General features: G+C 38.7%; 3 protein-coding genes across 4 annotated transcripts; 1 reads left to right on the forward strand and 2 right to left on the reverse strand.

The window, feature by feature from the left end:
- Positions 1-24: 24 nt before the first annotated feature.
- On the reverse strand, positions 25-8,258 carry gtf2h4 (general transcription factor IIH, polypeptide 4). The gene is made up of 14 exons (XM_043217557.1): positions 8,109-8,258; positions 7,676-7,791; positions 7,281-7,385; positions 6,335-6,466; positions 6,070-6,255; positions 5,854-5,962; positions 3,347-3,415; positions 3,110-3,193; positions 2,564-2,732; positions 2,344-2,474; positions 2,207-2,254; positions 967-1,045; positions 470-531; positions 25-390 (listed from the first exon to the last, which is right to left on the reverse strand). The coding sequence occupies exons 2-14, from the start codon at positions 7,789-7,791 to the stop codon at positions 280-282; spliced, it is 1,401 nt and encodes a 466-aa protein (XP_043073492.1). The 5' UTR covers positions 8,109-8,258; the 3' UTR covers positions 25-279.
- A 147-nt stretch (positions 8,259-8,405) lies between these two features.
- polr1h (RNA polymerase I subunit H) lies at positions 8,406-9,221 on the reverse strand. The gene is made up of 4 exons (XM_043217561.1): positions 9,086-9,221; positions 8,875-8,978; positions 8,667-8,776; positions 8,406-8,550 (listed from the first exon to the last, which is right to left on the reverse strand). Exons 1-4 carry the CDS (start codon positions 9,201-9,203, stop codon positions 8,526-8,528), a joined length of 357 nt encoding a protein of 118 aa, XP_043073496.1. The 5' UTR covers positions 9,204-9,221; the 3' UTR covers positions 8,406-8,525.
- Positions 9,222-9,314: 93 nt separating this feature from the next.
- On the forward strand, positions 9,315-19,842 carry ddx39b (DEAD (Asp-Glu-Ala-Asp) box polypeptide 39B). Of its 2 annotated transcripts, none has more exons than XM_043217559.1 (11): positions 9,315-9,441; positions 10,419-10,651; positions 10,738-10,865; positions 10,980-11,072; positions 12,058-12,241; positions 12,658-12,776; positions 15,893-16,024; positions 16,789-16,898; positions 16,982-17,126; positions 17,226-17,373; positions 17,636-19,842. In XM_043217559.1, exons 2-11 carry the CDS (start codon positions 10,420-10,422, stop codon positions 17,650-17,652), a joined length of 1,308 nt encoding a protein of 435 aa, XP_043073494.1. In that variant the 5' UTR covers positions 9,315-9,441; position 10,419; the 3' UTR covers positions 17,653-19,842. The 2 variants fall into 2 exon arrangements, with proteins under 2 accessions (XP_043073494.1, XP_043073493.1); XM_043217558.1 differs by having other exon boundaries at positions 9,376-9,479.
- The last annotated feature ends 58 nt before the right edge of the window (positions 19,843-19,900 follow it).

Here is a 19,900-nt window from a genome sequence, read left to right on the forward strand (position 1 = left end):
GTCATCAAACAAAAGAGATGGCAATCAGTGTAAACAGTATTTATTTTAGTCAGTTTCCCTCATAGCAAAGCCAGGCATTACAAAAGCAAAATTAAATCAATAAGGGAATAATAATAATGCACAAACCGTTTCATAAACAGCTAGCGGCTTTGAACTATGTATAGAAACTATGTTTTGTTTTTTTTCCCAAACAGACGAACTTGCAGTGAAAAATAGCGCTCCAGTCCTTCTATAAGTTACAGCTTATAGAGGCGATCGTTCTCAAGCGATGTTTTTCCTTTATGTATGGCTCTTTTGTCTCTTCCAGAACCTCTTAACCTCGCTGTGTCCATGGGGCGTCACCACCATGACCCTGTGAGCGGGGTTCTGCCAAACCAGCACACCTAAACCCTGCAGGACACACCATATACTGTCAGCATTCAAAAGCAGCGGCAAGCACGCATGAAAAAATGCTTTTTTTTTTTTTTACCTGAGCCCTGTCCCGCAACACTTCAAAATCAGCCTGGGATAAAAACTGATTGTATAAGACTCCTGAAAGAATAAAAAAAACAGATAAAACGCATGACTGAGAGGTTTGCATATTTTCAGATGCCGCTTACGACCCCTACCCCAAACCCGTGTTCCAATGCAAATTTCTTATTTGCGTTACATTTCTCGAACGCGCTTCTCACGCGGCCTGACATTTACATTCGAGAGAACGAACCCCGCAGGTCACCCGTGGAACAGAAACAAGTTCTCTACGCCGTAATATCATCAAGATGTCATTTCTTTTTTTTTTATATTGAAATGGAGACAGCCTTTCCCAGAGGTTACGTTTAAATGCAATAGCGACGCTGTATTATTTAAATAACCGAAATGACTCATGTAGAAAAATAATTAAATTGTAATGGTGATATTTGAAGGAAAAACAAAAAATAGTGTAAATTTGCTTTGGAGCTGGACTCAGATGAACAAAGACATGCTCACCTTCAGTGAACTGCAAGCGATCTTTCTCGAGCTCCCACAGCCTGATCTGATCTGTGATGGTTGGGGGAAGGACGGGGGTCTGGAGACACATACAAACACGTTCATACAGCAAGCAGAGACACCAAAGGGACATTTAAGCTTACGAGGGGAAACTATAGACACTTTTGTAAGCCAAAAACCCAGCAAGTTAGCATTTCCCGTCCCGTCATCCTGAAGTCAGTGGGGTTTTGTTTAAAAACAAGCTCTGGGGTGAACATGAGCACAAGATATTTTAACACTTGGCTTTAAAAAAATGAATACCCTATGCGTGTGGTTTTTTTTAAGCTTTTGCTTATCTTGAAAAAAACACTTGCTAACTAGTGGCAAAATGGGACCGCAAAGATTGCTGAACAGGAATAGTCACCTCTACGGCCTCATTGTGTGACTTAAACTTTCAGGGAAAATGTTTAAAAAATAAAAACATAAAGAGTTGTTGAAGCTTAAATAAAGAGTTCATCAAAAAAAAAAAAAAAAACTGTGCACAAAAAGATATTTTAAAGAATGATGGTAACCAAACAGTTGACGGTACCCACTGATTTCCACAGTATGGTAAAGAAATGCTATGCAAGTCAATGGGTACCGTCAACTGTTTGCATACCAACAGTCTTCAAAATATCTAGTTTTGTGTTCAACAGCTGAAATAAAATCATACAAAATAAGGGTGAGTAAATAATGACAGAATTTGAATTTTCGGGTGAACTATCCCTTTAATAGTGTGGTGATGACATTAAAGTCATGTGACTATGGTGCAGTTTGTTTATAGACTGTTTTTATAGACTGGCTTTACATTTGCTGGCTTCAGAGCATATTTTCTGCGAAATTAGAAAACTAAAAATTCCCATTGGCCTTTTTTTTTTTTTTTTTTTAGAGTGAACCGGAGTGTATTATTCCAGGCAGGCCAAAAAAAAATGTCATTATTAAAGTGCTTTAAGGGATTAATAGATTTTTAATGAATAGCAATAATGAGATTGTAAATGAATTAACTAGATTTTTAACACAAAAACCCTTTTAAAGAAAACCTTATAAGCACCGCGTATAAATAATTCGAACCGTCTGAGTAATTATTCATTATTATAAAGGAGCAATTACTAGAAATAATTATGAATTACTTTAAATATCATAATTTCTTAGCTATAATCAGTCAATTAATTAAACCCTTCTTATTAGCACAATGGTAAAAATAAAACCTGTTAGCAATTACCTGTTTGAGCATTACTGGGTGGGCTCGGGTCCGTAAGAAGTGAATGATCTGAAATCACAAAACATGTCAAAATGGCCCAGAAAAAAAGAAAAGATCTGCAGAGCAACAGGTTGTGGGTTACAGCGACTGTCTCTCACCTGTTGTGCAGTTATGCCGTTAGTGATGGCCTGCTGCACCGACTCTCTGGTTACCTGAGCAACCACCAGGTTAGGAAAGCGATACAGCATCTCGCTAAACAGAGCTACTAGTGCGATCTGGAGTTCAGAGTCTGTCAGAGAGAGATAGAGCGGGCTCGTTTTCCTTCACTGATCTCGGGCAGTGCACTGCAAGTCAGACTGTGTGTTGTGCGTGACATACTTGTGTAGGCGTATACACGGTAATTTGTCTCTACGACGATAAAGCCCGTGTCTCCTGTTCCCGGCGTGGCTCCGAGTGCAGAAGAGGCGGATCCAGAGGCAGGGTTTACCGTGACCCCTGCAGCTAGAGTTATGGCCAACCTGGTGGGGTAGTACCTCCTTGACTTCCTCTGTGAAAAGATGATGCAAACCGGTGCAACTGCTTTTTACTAGGCGTATTACAATGCAATGCATTTAAAATATTTACAATGCATTTAATTAAATTTAAAAACATATTCATTATAAAACAGATATCTGAAATTGCAATAATATTTTTAAAAAATATTACTAGTTTACTGTATTTTTTAATCAAATAAATGCAGTCTTGGTGAGCATGAGAGATGCAAGAGGAAAAAAAAATCAATATATATTTCTGACGTTTTTGTGTGAGTGTGTGCAAGCATAAAATACATTGTTATTATTGTTATTATTATTATCTATATATTATATGTGTAGTCGTGTCCCCACACCACAAAGAGCTAGTCGGCACTTTTACTTGATGACTGACCTTTCTTTGGAAAACCAGACCGAACTCTCGTAAATGCTGCAAAAATGTTAGCAGAGACTCACTCATGCCCTCCACAGAATAATCCTGCGAGAAAAACAACAAATCTCATTACAAAGCAAAACAAGCGAATCTACTACACGAGACTACGGCAGAACGGCTGCTTTAACGTAATTACAATAAGTGACGGCTTTTATCTATGACTCACGTTATTCTTGACATTGTACAAGAAGCACTCACCCTACCAAGAGTGGAAAAACTCAGCTGGAACAAAAAGGAAAGAATCTCCACCAGGTCCATTCCTCTCGACTACGAAACAGAAGATCAGATTGTTAATAAAGGAGGTGAAGCCAGATTTTCCAACACACTAAGCACATTTACATGCAGCCTACTAATACAATCAGAATGACAACTCAACTGGAATAAAAAGTCATCATGTAAACACCTTGAGGGAATAAAAACGATCAGACTGAAAGAAGGGGTGCAGGTCTTGAATAATTCACCAAACAGGAGCGACTGGCAGGCAAACTTTCGCAGGCAGATTCAAAAAGACCTCGTGCTCATATGCAATGCTGTGCAGAAAACGCTCTCATCCTGATGTCTAGTTATTAAAGGCCATATGTTTTCATTAGATAGAGACATCGTTTTGGGATGCTTTTTGAATTTTGAACTTTTGTTAAGAAGAAAGCCATGTTTCAAAGTACATAAAGGCAAACACACTGCTGTGTCATGCTAAGTTGTTTATCTTTCTTCAGCAGCACTCGGAAGCTTCTCGCTCTTATTGCACTTTTTGCACAATTTCCTCCGGACACATATGAATCTGCTGTGCATGAAAACCTTCATATGAGACATACGTCATCATTTGGGGTAAATTTAGGGCCGGGTTATCTACTGACAATACGCAAATGGAAGGACACAAAAAGCAAAAATCGCACCCATAATGACCAGTGCCTGATGACAAAGAAGAGATGAAAACTGCACACTTTTTAGTGATGAAAGACAAAGCATTAAATGTCATGGGTGAATATTTACTAACAGTAATCCACTGTTTTGTACAGGGGAGTCAAAATGAAATTTTTACCTGAGATTCAGAGTCAATTTAACCGGAGATAAAAATGGCATTGGAAAGCTGGGAGCATCACAATGTTAATTTCACAAAGAGATTAGCAGGTTTATTAGTGGAATATGTTGGATTTAGCTGTCTTTGTTTCTTTATGTTCTGCATGTGACCATTCACAAATGGGGAAAAAAGCCCAATTCAAGTTTTTTCTTCAAAGTTTGCATGCCTGTAGGTATTAAAGACATCTTAAAGCCCTTTTAGATATTAAAATGCAGGATAAATGTCACTAATTAAACAATATAATTCAGGTAACCATAAGTCAGTATGATTCTTGAAAAAAAAAAAATAGCTGCACAACTAGTTAATAAAAAAGGATATAATGGAAGAAAAATTAGGAGCTGGGATAACCTCCAAACCCTGTAGGTGATATATTTTTAAAAGCTCATTGTTGTCAAATGTTGCTAAAATGTTTATATTCTGAGGCAGATTGTCGGCAACAGCCATTTTAGGATAGTTGTGAGTTGGTCTTAGTGACTTAGGAGTCCTCTTCACTACGAACGTCTCACAGATTTAGGAGCTAGCTGTGAATGCTGCTGTTTAAGATGTTTTGTGAATACAGGCCCAGGGCCCGTATGTATAAAACTTCTCACAAATGCTCTTAAGAGAAGTCTCCAAATATCTTAGTTACAAGTAGGAGTTATCTAAGAGTAGGAGACGACTATGAAGAAGTTAAAAGCTATTTTTAGCACACTCCAAAATGGTCAAAAACCTCTTAATTGGCCAAATGTGTGTCCGCTCATATAAAGTCACAGCAGCACAACACCACTCATTTAAAATGTAACTAACTATAATAAAATAATTTAATTAAGGCACTGAAATATTTTAATATTTCAATGTATTTTTAAAATGCTAAATGCAAAATGGTGACAAATTATTACTGATGCCTTGAAATGGTTTTACATTGGTATGTCTCCTCGTTTACAGTTGAGCAACGTGAACATGAGTTTCATTAATGGCTCCAACAACAAGGAAAGCCCAGAGGTCTCATAAAAGTGACTTGTTACTGAAGCATGGTTTGATGGTCACTTCTCTTCATATATTTGTGGACAAAAGTAATGTTCTGTCTAAAAAAATCTGACATCTTCACTTTTACTTAAAAAAAAATTGTGAAAGGCTTTGTAAGCATGTTGCCTATAGAGTCACTCATTTTATTTATGTGAACACAATGAAACATGCCATATTGTGTGGTCATAATATCTGGCCATGCCGTCACACAAAGAAATGAACACGCAAAAACAAAAGAGGACCTACAAAATATTAATAACCGATAGATTTAGTGACTTCCTCAACCCTTTTGCCAAACAACAAAATCAGTTTCTTGGACAAACAATAATTCTGAGCAACATCTAGCAACATTTATCGACCGAATCTGCATTTGGCAACACTTCTCAGTGTTTTTTTCCCCTTCAAATTTTGTCAAATGTTGAGTGACAAAAACATTACTTTTGGCCGCCGTTTTGAGTACCATCTTGTTACTCTTCTTTAGGTAGGAGACCTCTCCAGCTCTCTTAAACGATGTAGAAATTCAGACCTTGTTTGTTCAAAAATCACTCTTGTTCTTAAGTCTAAGTTCTGAGCGGCTTTATACATGCGTCCCCGGGTCTTTAATGTATATTCATGCACTGACCTGCGCTGTTTTGAGATACTGCAGTGTGAAGTACCACAGCTGAGACGCTGTGTCCAGCAGCAGGAACTGAAACCCTGCTGACGTGATACAAGGAGCCTCGCCAGCCTCGCTGAGAGAGGGAAAAAAACAAAAAACAGATCAAGATCATTTTTTTGTGCACCCTTCACGTCTGACCTACTTTAGTTGGTGCATCGGTGGAGTGATGGTGAGCTCTACCTCTTCATGAGCCCGGCCTGTGAGAGGAGCTGTGCCAGATCCTGGCTGACGGCGGCGCTGGGAGAGCCTACCATGAAGTGAAGTATGACCTCCCAGCGCTCCATGGCATAGCGGTCCAGACTCTCCACATCCCTCGCGTGACGATCGGGACCCAGGTTACTGCCTTCATCTGCCCACGGTTTACCACTGACAAAGTGAACATTAGTCTAGTACATCTGCTCCCACAACATTAAATGTGGTTCTTAATCTAAACAGTGTTCCTCACCCGCCTAGAAGTGCTATTCTGAGGTTGTCTTTGAACACCGGGTTGAGCACAAAGCCTTGAAGTCCACCTTGAAGGTGCTGACTGTGCCAGAGCCGCAGCCCGGTTAACACTGACACACACTGATCGTGGTCTCTAGGAAAAGAAAAGCAGAGCAAAGAAAGCGATACATGACACTGCAACTCAAACATTAGGGCTGGGTAAAATGTTTTAGAAAGACGTCTCACCAAGGCTCCATTTACAGTAATATTGCAATTTATTGTTACAATTTAAAGAAACAGTTTTATGTTTTAATATATTTTATAATTTATTACTTTGATGGCAATGCTGAATTTTACCAGCCATTATTTCAGTGTCACACAAGGCTATAGAAATAAATTAGGTAACTTTCAGTGTTTCAGTGTAATTTCTAGTGCTGTCAAACAATTAATTGTGATCATTTGCATCCAAAATTAAGGTTTTTGTTTACATAATATGTGTATGTGTACTGTGTATTATGCATCACTAAATACCCACACAAAATATATACACACACACACACATACATTATATATATATATATATATATATATATATATATATATATATATATATACAAAATATATATTAGATATATAAACAACAAATTTATCTTAAATATAGACAATCATGCGTTTGTATTTATGTAATAATAATAAATATACACAGTGCACATACATATATTATGTAAACAAACTTTTATTTTGAAAGCGATTAATCAAGATTAATCATTCAACAGCACTAGTTGAATGATTAAAATGAATGATTAAAATACATTAAAGTACTATATGGTTAGGGTTTCGTTTAAGGTTACTTGCATGTAATTATGCATAATTAATTATTATTATAATAGTACGTTTAACAAGGACACCTTAATATAAAATTTGACCACAGTATGTATTATATTAAAGGAACTATGTATTGTACTTACTTCTGACTGTCTTTTTTAACCCACAGCGCGACTGCAGCTTGAGGAAGTGGGTGGTCCAGAAACAGCATCCGCATCACATAATTCTTTGCCAGCGAAGGAAGTTCCCTGTTTGAAAAGTAAAGAGAGTGAGCCAGTCAGCATTAACCACTGAGGCACAATAGATACAATCCAGGCCCATATACAACTTATGAATGTTGTTAGATTAAATAAAAACAAAACAAACCAAGTGGCACCTTAAAAAATACATGTTAGAACTATACATACACGTTATGTACATTTCTTGTTGGTTTAGAGATTCTCTCTCTCCTCTTTAATAAATACTTTATTATCTAATCAGATGACATTCATGCATGTACATATACAAGTAACTATTTAAAGACTAAAGCCTGATGGACCTGTAGACTGCCAGGCATGTTGCTGGGTGATTGTAGAGCCTGTCGAGGATCTCTGGACTCAGTTCTTTTAGATACTCATGCAAGTTCTTGCACTGCAGCTGGACTCGAAGCTTCATCTGTTTACACAGGAGAATGAAGAGGTAAAGCACGACTTGCATTAGGACTAGAGAAAGGCCATGGTGAATAATAAAAACTTTTTTTTGCAAATAATGAATTTGTCACCGAGGCGTTATTCGGCGACTATATGTCATATGAACAAAATACAATGAAATTACAAGTGAACAGCAACGAATACAGTGGAGAGGATAAAAAATGTATCACTGTGAATAATGTTGCGTGCAGATAAGGATTGTAGCAAAACGTACAAAGAAAGGTGTTTAGTGGCAGTGTTTTTAGCTTTAAAACACATTTAACATACAGTCGGCGCGCTTACCTTGCCTCACATGCGCCAGGGAGCGCAAACGAGTACTTTAAATGAAACTAATCATTGTATTTCTTCACAAGCCTTCACGTATGCGTTCAGTGCCGACAGTGAGAAGCCATGTTGAATGATCACGTGACCGCTGAAACCTGCGGTCTCATTGGCTAACGCGTCCTGCGTGGGGCGGAGCCTCTACTTTTTATTTACAAAAATTCATATTCGTTTTATTGTGCAAAATTAACGTAAACTATACCGACTATATCAAAAATGGTCTAAATTAGCCCTGCAGAAAAGGACGTCCACACGCAATCTTTTGTTTAGTTTTATTTTGAAAACATGTACAAAGCATTTTTATTTATATACATTTCATATTTCTGTTTAAATCCTGATAACCAACACAAGCAAATGCCCACAGCAGCAGCAATTTTCTCACGAATCTTCCTTTTCTTGGAACCTGTAACAGAGGAATCAAAGCACGTTTAGATCAAATGAGAGTCATGATCACTACATGTTCAGAACAACCTACTGGATGAAGCAGAAACTGTTTAAGGGCAATACAATGTACATCACCTGCAGTGTATGCATGTGAAGAAGACCGTCTGTCCTTCATCTGCAGATCTCATCTGCCTTGTGTGATAAACCATTCCTTCTTTGTTACAGCGGGAACATTTCCTGTCAATCTGATGCAAAGTTTGAGAAAGATGGGAATCAGGAGAAATGTCTATTAGGTGATAAACCAATAACATTCAACCAATCACTGTATTTTGACATAACTCACCACCGGCCCCTTCAATTCAGCATCCTCTTCGCTCTCAACAACGCTGGAGCTCTGATCCAGAGAATTAAAAACCACCGAAGACTTAATAACTTGACCTGTGAAATCTGAGAGCGAGAGATGTTACAATATAAACACAGACCTCTATTATCACAGACCTCTACTGCCGGGTGTGTTGTCACACACGACACATTCAAGACATGACACCTCTCACCTTGAACGGGGACTTTGAAAGAGCACCGCGGGCAGGTAATGGTACTTTTCATGCCAGGCACTGGAAGAACATTCCCACATTCCGGGCAAAAGTTGAGATCGCCTCTAAAACAGGACATTTCTGGAAAAGAATACGGAGATTTGCACCCTAACGAGGCCGCTGCCTTCAAACAAGATCACACTACGCCCTCAAACGTGCAATATCGTCGCTAGTTACAATAACAATAACAAGAGTTCTTGTCGATATTCTGAGACGTCTCTTCTCAGGGCAGTTCTCGCAGTTGCACATGTTGGGTCCTTCATCGAAACAGTAGATTCGTCGCGGATTGATGACGCCATCGCCAGCCTATCTAGCAGGTGCAGTGAAATTCAACTGCTTCATACAGTATTTCGAGGTAACCGCGATTATTTAGTGCTATTAAAAAAATCTAAATAAACACGGGAAGTGATAGCAGACTTTATAGTCCGCCAGAAAACCCACGGGAATGTTGTTTTATAGTCAGTGTATGGCCCGCCGTATCTCTTGGGCTAATGTTAAATGGATAAGCTACAGCTAATATATTTAGTACAGTTTGCTGGTTTGACCTGCCCCCATATCACTCGCGTATTAATTAAGATAAAAAAAAACAGCTTATAATGAATACTCATTTTTAGCAGTTGTAAAGCTACGGAATGGGATTTTATTTTTGTTCATTATAACATGACTTAATGTGGTCTTTTATCAAGTCTTACGCAATATTAATTCTAATGCAATTTATGATGTACTGTCACTTAAGAATAACAGTGGAATCAAATTAAACGCATTTTGAAATTATAGTACTATAATGTTAATCAAATATAACCAACATTACAGTTTTTTTGTTATATTTGATGGCATTATGCGTATGTGTGGTGCGTGTTAGTAAAATGTAATCAAGTGTATATATATTCTCCTTAGCTTATTTATTATGCTTTCGGATGATTAAAAAACCGCAAAACGGATGACTCGGTTCTTAACCGTTTCAAAAATCGTGTTTTTTTTTATTTTGCATTCCATTTAATCTTCATCAAACCGCGTTTGGGTTGTTTTGACTAGGTTAAAAAATAACTTTAAATAAACTGCCAACTAAAAAAATAAAAAATGCTAACATAATAATCATTATTTAAAAAAATGAAGTTATAGTTTTTTTTTGCATACACACGTATTATATATATGCACATAATAGTAGATATGAGATATTGTTGACTAGATTAAATATTGATTAACAGGAAGAAGGACTGTCAGTAAGTATGATTCTTCCCGTTTGATTACTTCTGTACTTATTTGTTGTCTTTTTTTCTCAACCTCTGCCCAGGATGACGGAGAACGACGTTGAGAACGAGCTGTTGGACTATGAGGAGGATGAGGTTGATGCGGGTGGTGTCGGGGACACAGCCCTTGGACACAACGATGGCGGGATATCCATCAGAAAAGAAGGGGTCAAAGGGTCGTACGTGTCCATCCACTCCTCGGGATTCAGGGATTTCCTCCTCAAACCAGAACTGCTGAGAGCTATAGTGGACTGCGGCTTTGAACATCCATCTGAAGGTGAGCGATTCAACGAGCGCTCATGTAAGGCCTTTCAGAATATCAGTTGGACAAATTTAAATCAATTTTTATTTTTTCTCTTCCAGTTCAGCATGAATGCATTCCTCAGGCGATCCTGGGGATGGATGTATTATGTCAGGCCAAATCTGGAATGGGGAAGACCGCCGTCTTTGTGCTGGCCACCCTTCAGCAGCTGGAGCCAGTGACCGGGCAGGTAATGGCCATCTTTTTAAAGGCTTTGAAAGCGAAGAACTAAAAGTGTCTCTGAATGTCGCTTTATGTGCCGTCCCACAATTTTTGGGGTTGACCAGTGATCGTTTCCGACCAGGTTTCAGTGTTGGTGATGTGTCACACCCGAGAGCTGGCCTTCCAGATCAGCAAAGAGTACGAGCGCTTCTCCAAATACATGCCCAGCGTCAAGGTAAGGAGACAGTTAAGCGAGCTGTATGAGGACCACTTAGTTTTAAAATCTCCTCTGATCTGTACTGAACAAGAGAGTGTGACAGATGTTTAAAAAAATTGGCTGTTTTTTCATTCTTGTGTTAGAATTTCAATTGGAAGAGTAATTTACTGAATTGTGAATGTACAATGTAATTCAGACACGTAACAGAGGAATTGCATTAGCTATTCTCCGTTTTGGAACAAAATTGTAAAATAAAATGTTGAAGTCATTAATACTTTCATTCGGCAGGGTTGCATTTAATCGATCACAACTGAAAGTAAAAGACATTCATTGTATTTTAACAGATCGGTTTAAATAAATGTTGTTCTTTCATTAAAGTGTCCTTAAAAAAATATGAAGCAGGTTTTAATATTGATAATAGGTTTTTTGAGCAGCAATTTAGACTGAAGGATCGTGTGAGACTGAAGTAATGATGTTAAAAATGTAGCTTTGCGTCAGGAATAGATACTATTAGAAAATACGTTCTGATAGAAAACTGTTATCTTTGGTATTTTTGATCATGCAAATGCAGTCTTGAGACTTTATTTTGTATTATTTAGTTTAATTTTTGCCTATAGCACCAAAAATAATCTATTCTGTAGACAATATATTGATATCTGGCATTGTGTGATGCAGATTAAGTGTTTTTCCATTATGGTCTCTCATCATATGTAATGAAAATATATAAATGAAATACATTATTATTAAAAACACACTGATATAATAGATTATTTATATAAAAAATGTTTCTTGAAATACTTCAATCTGTACTGATAAATGAAACATATGAATAAAACCCACACTTGTAGTTACACTTTGATACACTTCTTTGCTATGTCATAAGAAATCCAAGAGTTGAATTTAAAAGGAAGGCGTGATCTGCAAACCTAACTTTTTTTAATGCAAAAACCTTGTGCACTAACTTTTCTCGCCTTCGTTTGCTTTGGCTGTCTCTCTCCCCCAGGTGGCAGTGTTCTTTGGTGGTTTATCTATAAAGAAGGATGAGGAGGTTCTGAAGAGAGAGAGCCCTCACGTGGTGGTGGGGACTCCTGGACGTATTCTAGCTCTGTCTCGCAACAAGAGTCTTAACCTACGCCACATCAAGCACTTCATCCTGGACGAATGCGACAAGATGCTGGAGCAGCTTGGTGAGCAAAGCATTTAAACAAACCGAGACTTTGGATGTGTTCACAAAGAAATGATACTGAATTCTGTGCAGAACATACACGCGTTTCTAGTTAAAGGGGTCACATGATGCGATTTAAAGTCTTTCTTTCTCTTTCGAGTGTTACAAGCTGTTGGTGCATAGTTGTCCACACACACACACCCCTAAAACGTCTCGTTTAAACACACCCTCACTTTTCTACGTGGGTTTATTTTATGAGATGTTTACGCAGAGAAAGCAGGCGGAGCTATTTTTCTTGCTGTAGTGTTTCTACACGGCTCTCAGACACTATGCACCGTACTCAACAAACCGTGCATTAGCAAGCTGTTCCAAGCACGGCTTTGAAAATGATTATATTTCAGTAATATAAGTGCATCGTTGTTTTACTGTCCCTTGCAGACATGCGGCGTGATGTCCAGGAGATCTTTCGCATGACCCCTCACGAGAAGCAGGTCATGATGTTCAGTGCCACCCTGAGCAAAGAGATTCGTCCCGTCTGCAGAAAGTTCATGCAAGATGTAATTACGCCTCTCCTACTTCTACCATGTCAACAGCTCCTTCCCTTCACAAGACCACCTCATACACACCTGAAAGAGCAGGCTCAGGAGTGGGATCCGTTTACGGCCTCCCTGAGACATAAATGCCCCTCTCTGCTGCCCGTTTGATAATCACAGACTGTTAACTAATAGAGGCACAGCGAAAAAGATGTTAAGTCCTTAATCCCCGCCTCAGCTGGCAGCGCTGCGTCGGCATTTGGCAAACACGGTCACACGTCTGTTTGGCCAGCAGATAATGCACCATCCATCAGGCTCAGTGCGCTGTAAATTTAAATAGGTCCTTTAACAACCTTTGCTGAAGTCATAGAGTCCACCTGATGTATTTTAAACAGGATAAGAGGATGTCTTTAAGGGAAGGATCTAGTGTATCCAGAGCCATATAAAATGCAAAGCGATTAGAGACCAAAAAGTCCTTCACGTTTGAATATTATTTCACTCTCAGTATCTATTTATCAAGACAAATTGCTTTAGTTCCTGCTCACCTGTAATTCCAGCCTAGAGATCTGTCCTCAAATAACCTTTAATTAAGAGAAGAAGCACTTGTCGGATTCTGCTGTCAACTGCCAGAGACTCTCAAGGGCCACAAAACTAAAACCGATAAAGTGGAGGCCAAACAAAGCAAAGCCAGCTGCTAAAAACGTCATTAGATTCACCGCAAACTGGCGCTCCAGGGCTGCAGTTAATTACTCTTTAACAAAGCAAGCGGCAGGAATAAAACTAAACAAAAGATTTAGTCTTTGGTGGCATAAATCAGGTGAATCAACCAATGATGGAACAGCTCTTCATCAATCCAGCTGACAGTCTCTGATTAGAACGGTTCCTCATCTGCCCCCGAGAAAAAAGACAAACTGTCGCTGAGTTACAATCAAGGCGATAAAACTGGCCCGAAGCGGTGCAGAAAGAATGCGCGGGTGTGAGGGACAAGAGAAGAGAGAGAAAGGGAGGATTAAGCTGCGGAAGACCGGAGCGAGAGGGATGAGATGATGAAGAAACTTAGATGAGAGAGGAGAAATGCGCGGGTGTAGATAGAGACGCTCTTGAAGAACCATTAGGTGGCCTTTCGCAACAAAGTCGTTACTCAAAAACAAATCCTTTAATACGTCTTTGAGCCCCTTTTAAATACTCGGAATGATTTGTGGGGGGCGTGGCTTTACTAAATATTCATGAGAGAATCTCCTTGCACCAATGTATACCATGAAACCCGCCCGGATTTCATAAAGAGTACATAAATACCGTTGAGGTGCTTCCTAACGTAATCCACTGATTTGAGGTCAACACTAGGAAAATGAGCTTTAGAGCAGCTCAGTATCACATAGAGGATTTATTGACAGACAGTAAAGATAGATTTGCCTAAACGTCTCGAAGGTAAGTGCAAATGTGCATACTGTGTCAGACACGGTTGGAGGTGGAGTTTAGCGCTGCTGTCGAGGGACATTTTCCATAGTCATCACTTATTGCTATTATGCACAAAACCCTTTTAGCTTGTTTTAGTACCCCAGAGCCTAAAACATGCAAGTCTACCAGATCAGATCAGATCGAGGACGTTCTGTACATTTAATCAAACAATCTGGATGAATTTGGCCTTCTGCTAAATGTTTAACAATGTTGCAGTATTGTGCGAGGTGGTTTATGAGCGTTTAAGGTCAACATGAAAATCAGCATTCATAACTTGTATTACTTGCATAGAAATAGAGCATTTCAGGATAAAGCAGAGTAATAATGTGGGGTGGGACGTGACAGCATGGTGGATGGTAGGGAAGAACCATACTTTTAATGAACTTTGCAATCTGCTGCCACACGCTTCTGACTCTTTTGGTGGCTGAATGTTGAAATCACCTCATTGTAATTTTTGTCTTTTTTAGCAAATCTTTTATTATCATTGTAGCGTACCACAATAACATGAACTAAACTATGGAGTTAACTCTTAGCGAGATTTAAGAAAGCCTGGATTACATGCAACAGTACTCTAAAAGTCTGTCTAAAAAATGTATTTGCCTTTTTATGTCATTCAAAAGCTTTAGTCCAACTGAAGCTGGACCAGATCTAGAAGCGACTGTACTTCGTTTTCATTTAGCACATACACACATTAATCTGACTACAATTGGCCTTGTATTTTATGACTCTGTCTGTGTAGCTATTGTTCAAAGGAGTCTTTTTTAAGAGTTAAATGAAAAGAGAAAATGTAGGACTGGATAGAGGCGGATCTTGCAGTCGAATGCAGATAAAGTAAAAGCACAAAGTTATTTGAAGAGATGTCTCTCGTTTCTCTAATTCGGAAAAAAGTAAAATAACTACGAATGTCGCTGTGGCCTTGTCGAAATCATCCGACAAAGGGATGTTAAGGTAGAGCAAGTTATTACATTTTAATATCACACGAATGAATCGGGTCATATTATGAACAGGGGTGTGTATTTGGAAAGCAAATGGGGTCAAATAGGGTTTTGATTTCATGTTGACTTAAAAACTCACCCTAACGCTTCTGTCAAACCGCACATTGATCGATGTAACGCAAGCAGTTGTACTTTCTGTTCCTCTATAGTAGAACTGTGGCATTTGAACGTTTATTTAGAAATAGCACAGATAAGATTTTAGGCTTGATATTGGTAGCTAAAAGTAGCCTAGGACAGCAGGATAGCATTTATCAACGTGTTGAGACTGTGTGTGTGTGTGTGTGTGTGTGTGTGTCCTCATTGGCTTGGGACGGGAGGGGAGGGTGAATCTAACCCCATCCCTTTTCTTCCCTCCCTTTCTCCTGCTGTTTCATAACTCTCTCCTTTCTAACACCATGTTCTCCTTCTCATTGTCGTCCCCTCCCCCACCACTGTCCTTCGCTAAAATCTTTACCACTTTTGTCCTTGTTTTTCTTTGTTCTGGTGTCTTTCTTTCCTATTCCACCCATGCCGTCACACGGTCATAAACACCACTTCCTCTTTCACACCCTTGTAACAATATTATCTGCACCACCCTCTTCTTCTCAACTTTCCTGTATGTGTCTTCGCACAACCTTAACCCCGTGAACCTGCACGCTCCTCTCCCACCCCTCCTCACCTTCCCCCTGCTTCCACTGGTTGTCCTAGCCGATGGAAATTTTTGTGGACGACGAGACCAAGCTGACGCTTCACGGCCTCCAGCAGTACTACGTCAAGCTGAAGGACAACGAGAAGAACAGGAAGCTCTTTGACCTCCTGGATGTGTTGGAGTTCAATCAGGTATCTCCAGAGTCCAGCAGGACACACACAAAAAGTCCCCAAACTATGTCGATGCAAAACCGAGAGTGGCTCAAGGAAGAGATACAGATTTTTGCCGCTTTCTACGAAACATTTGCATATCTGAAAGCGACGTGCACTCTGGTCGCTCACATGCTTTAACACAAAATACAACGCAACCCATTTGAATACAGATTTTGTTTATCCAATTAAATGCAAACTACTACTCACTGGAATGGAATAGACGGAAGTAAAAATTGTGCGAAGACAAAATACAATTGAGTTAAAAACCACATTCAGATGCAACATTCGGATTTGATGACCTGACCTTAAATAACGTGCGTCTCAAAAAATTAGAATATAACTTTTTAAAAAGTGAAACTTTCATATTTTAGATTCACTGCATGTAAACAGTTGTTTTGTTGTTGTTTTAATTTTGCTTGGAAACCTTAAAATTGCTTAAAAATCTAACATTTCAAAATATTATATTTATATTATTTAAAAATCTAAATCTTTTGCAGCAATGTAAAAAACTTCACCAATCACGTTTGATCAAGTTAATGCATCATTTTTGAACAAAACGTTGAATTAATTCACTATATATTATGTCATACAAGATTTTGCCAAGCCATCCAAAAGATTGACATAAGCTATGTAAAAAAGTGAATTCAATGGGAGAATTTTTGCACTTGGTTTGAAGAGGTAACTGGGATTTGATGTTTCGTTTTAATGCTACTGTACAGTGTTACAGCTGTTTAGTATTGCAGGTGGTGATCTTCGTCAAGTCCGTGCAGCGTTGTATTGCTCTGGCTCAGTTGCTGGTGGAGCAAAATTTCCCTGCCATCGCCATTCATAGAGCAATGCCTCAAGACGAAAGGTAAAAAACTTTCCTGTTACAGTTACAATCGTAGGATTTTTTTTAGGTGCTCATATCACATTGGACTCTTATTATTATCCCAGATTAGCTCGATATCAGCAGTTCAAGGATTTCCAGAGACGGATCCTGGTGGCCACAAACCTGTTCGGCCGAGGTATGGACATCGAAAGAGTCAACATCGCCTTCAACTACGACATGCCTGAAGATTCAGACACGTACCTGCACAGGGTTGGTTTAGGTCATGTGATGACGATCCGTGAAAAAAAGCCAATTTATGGAGTGTGAAAAGATCCATCTAAATAGCTTTAACTTTTCCCATTCCTTCAGGTTGCTAGAGCCGGCAGGTTTGGAACGAAAGGTCTGGCCATCACTTTTGTGTCAGATGAGACTGACGCCCGCACGTTGAACGATGTTCAGGACAGGTTTGAGGTGAACATCAGCGAACTTCCAGAGGAGATTGACATCTCTTCATATAGTGAGTCTTTACAATAATAGAGAACTACTAATTTATTCAGCTATTTCAGAATCCTGTTTAGCTGCCTTTTTTCTGAGGAACACAAAAAGGATATTGCAACAGACCAAATAATAACAGAAATCTCATTGTCAGGTTTTCGTTAATAGAAAATGTCAAAATTGTCCAGTTCAAGTCAATGTTTCGAGGAAACAAGTCAAAACAGTTCTTACGTTATCTGAATTTGTGCACTTGTGTCATTTTCTCTTGTCTATCTTTCTTTTAGTTGAACAAACGCGATAAAGACGACAGAACGCAAAAGGCAGCAGTTTCTTCGGAGGATGCATGGCATTGTAGCAACTGGTAGCAACAGAGAGTTTGTCACATAGACTGTTAATGGTGTTAGTGAACAGCTCATATCGCAGTGTTATCCTATAATGTAGTGGATTTCCTAATACCTCCTCAGTGGTTCAGTTTGACTTTGCTTGTTGAAAGTAAAAAAACAACATTATTTTCAATGTTAACATTTTTCCTCCCAATATGAATAATTTGCTTGTGTTTTGAATTTTGGTTATTTACAAACGGAGAGGCATAATTTTGGTTTTCTGTTGTGAGAGGAGGCGTTTTCATCACTCTATTGTAACGGACCATACATTTGATTTGCATTGATGTTATATTGTTTGAAAGTTATTCAATATATTAGCAGTATATGCTGAATGCTTGTTACCAGTGAAGTAGGCATCAACGAAATGTGTTCAGTGTACGTTCAGACAAATGGTCACTTTGTTTAAACTAATTAATGCTTGTTAAACCAAATAAAGTACGTTTGTTTGATTTACAAAAACACTTGAGCATTTTCACACGTTTGTAAGACTTTTAAATGCTACCTAAACGGTTCAAATTCAAAATGTAACATCCCCTGTCCCCAGTTTCGCAGACTGTACTGATGACAAACATTACGCTGAAAAGAACAGCTCACTAGATCTCACCAACTGTGCACATGACGGATTGGAACAAAGAAAATAAAGGACGTCTATGACCTTCAGAATTCATTTACACTCCAAAGGTGTCACAGAAGTGCTTCTGAAGTGGCATTTATATTAATGCTGCTTTGAGATGGCATGAATGCATTTACGCCACTATTTCGATTGTATATTGATATTAGGAAGTGATGTGCGTCAGAGCAGAAATAATTTAGTCTGGCTTTTATGCATTTCTACAGTACACTGAATTTTGGCCTATTCAAGGCCTGTTTGCGCCAAGAACGATAACTAGCATCCAGTAACTATATTAGCATCCAAATCAGCAGACAATATATATATCCGTTTATTCGATGCACTGCACACTCATCTGCTTCTTTAAATTCTCGAGCTCATTAGCCTATAGCAAGGTTGATTCCGATTGGTCGTCAATGTTTTTATTCATCATCTAGAATAAAAAGTCTGTGCCTTTATCGTTATAGCTGCGCTATTCTTTAATACTGAGAACAATTTTTATCTTATAGTTATCGTCCTTGGTGGGAACAGGCTTTCACAACTACCTTTCAGATCCGAAAGATTTCTTGTACATGTTCTTAAAGTTAATAGCAATCAATTTGCTAACGTGATACATCTTAGTTTTTGTGCAATTTAACAGACATTGGAGTTGGGCATCCATTAAATGAACTCATTGCTGCATCGGGAGATTCTAGTATAGACAGCTTTGTTTCCCTATAAGACAACTTGCCAGACTGAGCTTTTGTTGTTTGGAAAGCGATAGAGACCAGCTGCTTATTCGGACTGGTTTTCTGTAAAAGTGCAAAAAAAAAAAAAAAAAAAAAATGCTAAAGGGAGCTCTTCAAGTCACAAAAAGCATGCTGGATACATTCTGAACCACTTAATTTCAGCTTTTAGTCTTTTCCCTGATCTGATGTGGCAATGTGATCAACCAATTAATCAATCTTGCTGGAATGAGATGTTCTTGCGTGATTCACCGCTGCCCTATTCCCAGAAAAACTGCCTAAAAGAAACACAAAATGAACGCGCAATTAATCTAATCAGTGACACGCATCCTTTGGGCTTTTTGAAAAGTTGCTGTTGGTTGTACAAGAACAGGAAAGAACGTAGTAAAGTCAACCGCAGAGAGCCATGAGACAGGAAGTCAACAGGACACGAGAGGAGTGAGAAAGGAAATCTGGAGAGACAGAGATGTCAAAGGTGTCACATTGGCGCCTGGATCAGTGCTGATGTTGGGGGTTTGGACAAATGATCCCTGGAAGGAAGTCACCAGATAGGATTTCAGCTTCAACAACCAACATGACACAGAAAGAACATGTTTACAAACCTCAAAACGAGTGACTTTAAAAGAGAAAATTGAACATTTAGGACTTAAAAAGCTTAATGCCAACTGGATATTTAAATGAACAAAAAAAGAGAGCAAAAAAACAGCATATATATTGCCAAATATCAAAATAGTCTGTTTTATTCTCAATGTATTAAAGTTATAAACATGTCAGGCAGTGGTGTCACACTTCTTCATACTGCATATGCATTAATATCTGATCACTCCCAAC

Source organism: Puntigrus tetrazona, chromosome 19 (genome assembly GCF_018831695.1).
Source record: "Puntigrus tetrazona isolate hp1 chromosome 19, ASM1883169v1, whole genome shotgun sequence".
Classification (NCBI taxonomy): domain Eukaryota; kingdom Metazoa; phylum Chordata; class Actinopteri; order Cypriniformes; family Cyprinidae; genus Puntigrus; species Puntigrus tetrazona.

Bases quoted from the DNA above. Each gene is read 5' to 3' on its own strand.
- gtf2h4 (XM_043217557.1), bottom strand. From the start codon at position 7,791: ATGAAGCTTCGAGTCCAGCTGCAGTGCAAGAACTTGCATGAGTATCTA. The intron at 6,467-7,280 runs GTAAGTACAATA...TTCTTTTCCTAG, and splicing joins GTTAAAAAAGACAGTCAGAA to AGACCACGATCAGTGTGTGT. The intron at 1,046-2,206 runs GTAATTGCTAAC...ATGTGTCTCCAG, and splicing joins ACCCAGTAATGCTCAAACAG to ACCCCCGTCCTTCCCCCAAC.
- polr1h (XM_043217561.1), bottom strand. From the start codon at position 9,203: ATGTCCTGTTTTAGAGGCGATCTCAACTTTTGCCCGGAATGTGGGAAT. The intron at 8,979-9,085 runs GTGAGAGGTGTC...TCTCGCTCTCAG, and splicing joins TTTCAAAGTCCCCGTTCAAG to ATTTCACAGGTCAAGTTATT. The intron at 8,777-8,874 runs GTGAGTTATGTC...ACTTTGCATCAG, and splicing joins CTGAATTGAAGGGGCCGGTG to ATTGACAGGAAATGTTCCCG.
- ddx39b (XM_043217559.1), top strand. From the start codon at position 10,420: ATGACGGAGAACGACGTTGAGAACGAGCTGTTGGACTATGAGGAGGAT. The intron at 12,242-12,657 runs GTGAGCAAAGCA...TGTCCCTTGCAG, and splicing joins CAAGATGCTGGAGCAGCTTG to ACATGCGGCGTGATGTCCAG. The intron at 16,899-16,981 runs GTAAAAAACTTT...TTATTATCCCAG, and splicing joins GCAATGCCTCAAGACGAAAG to ATTAGCTCGATATCAGCAGT.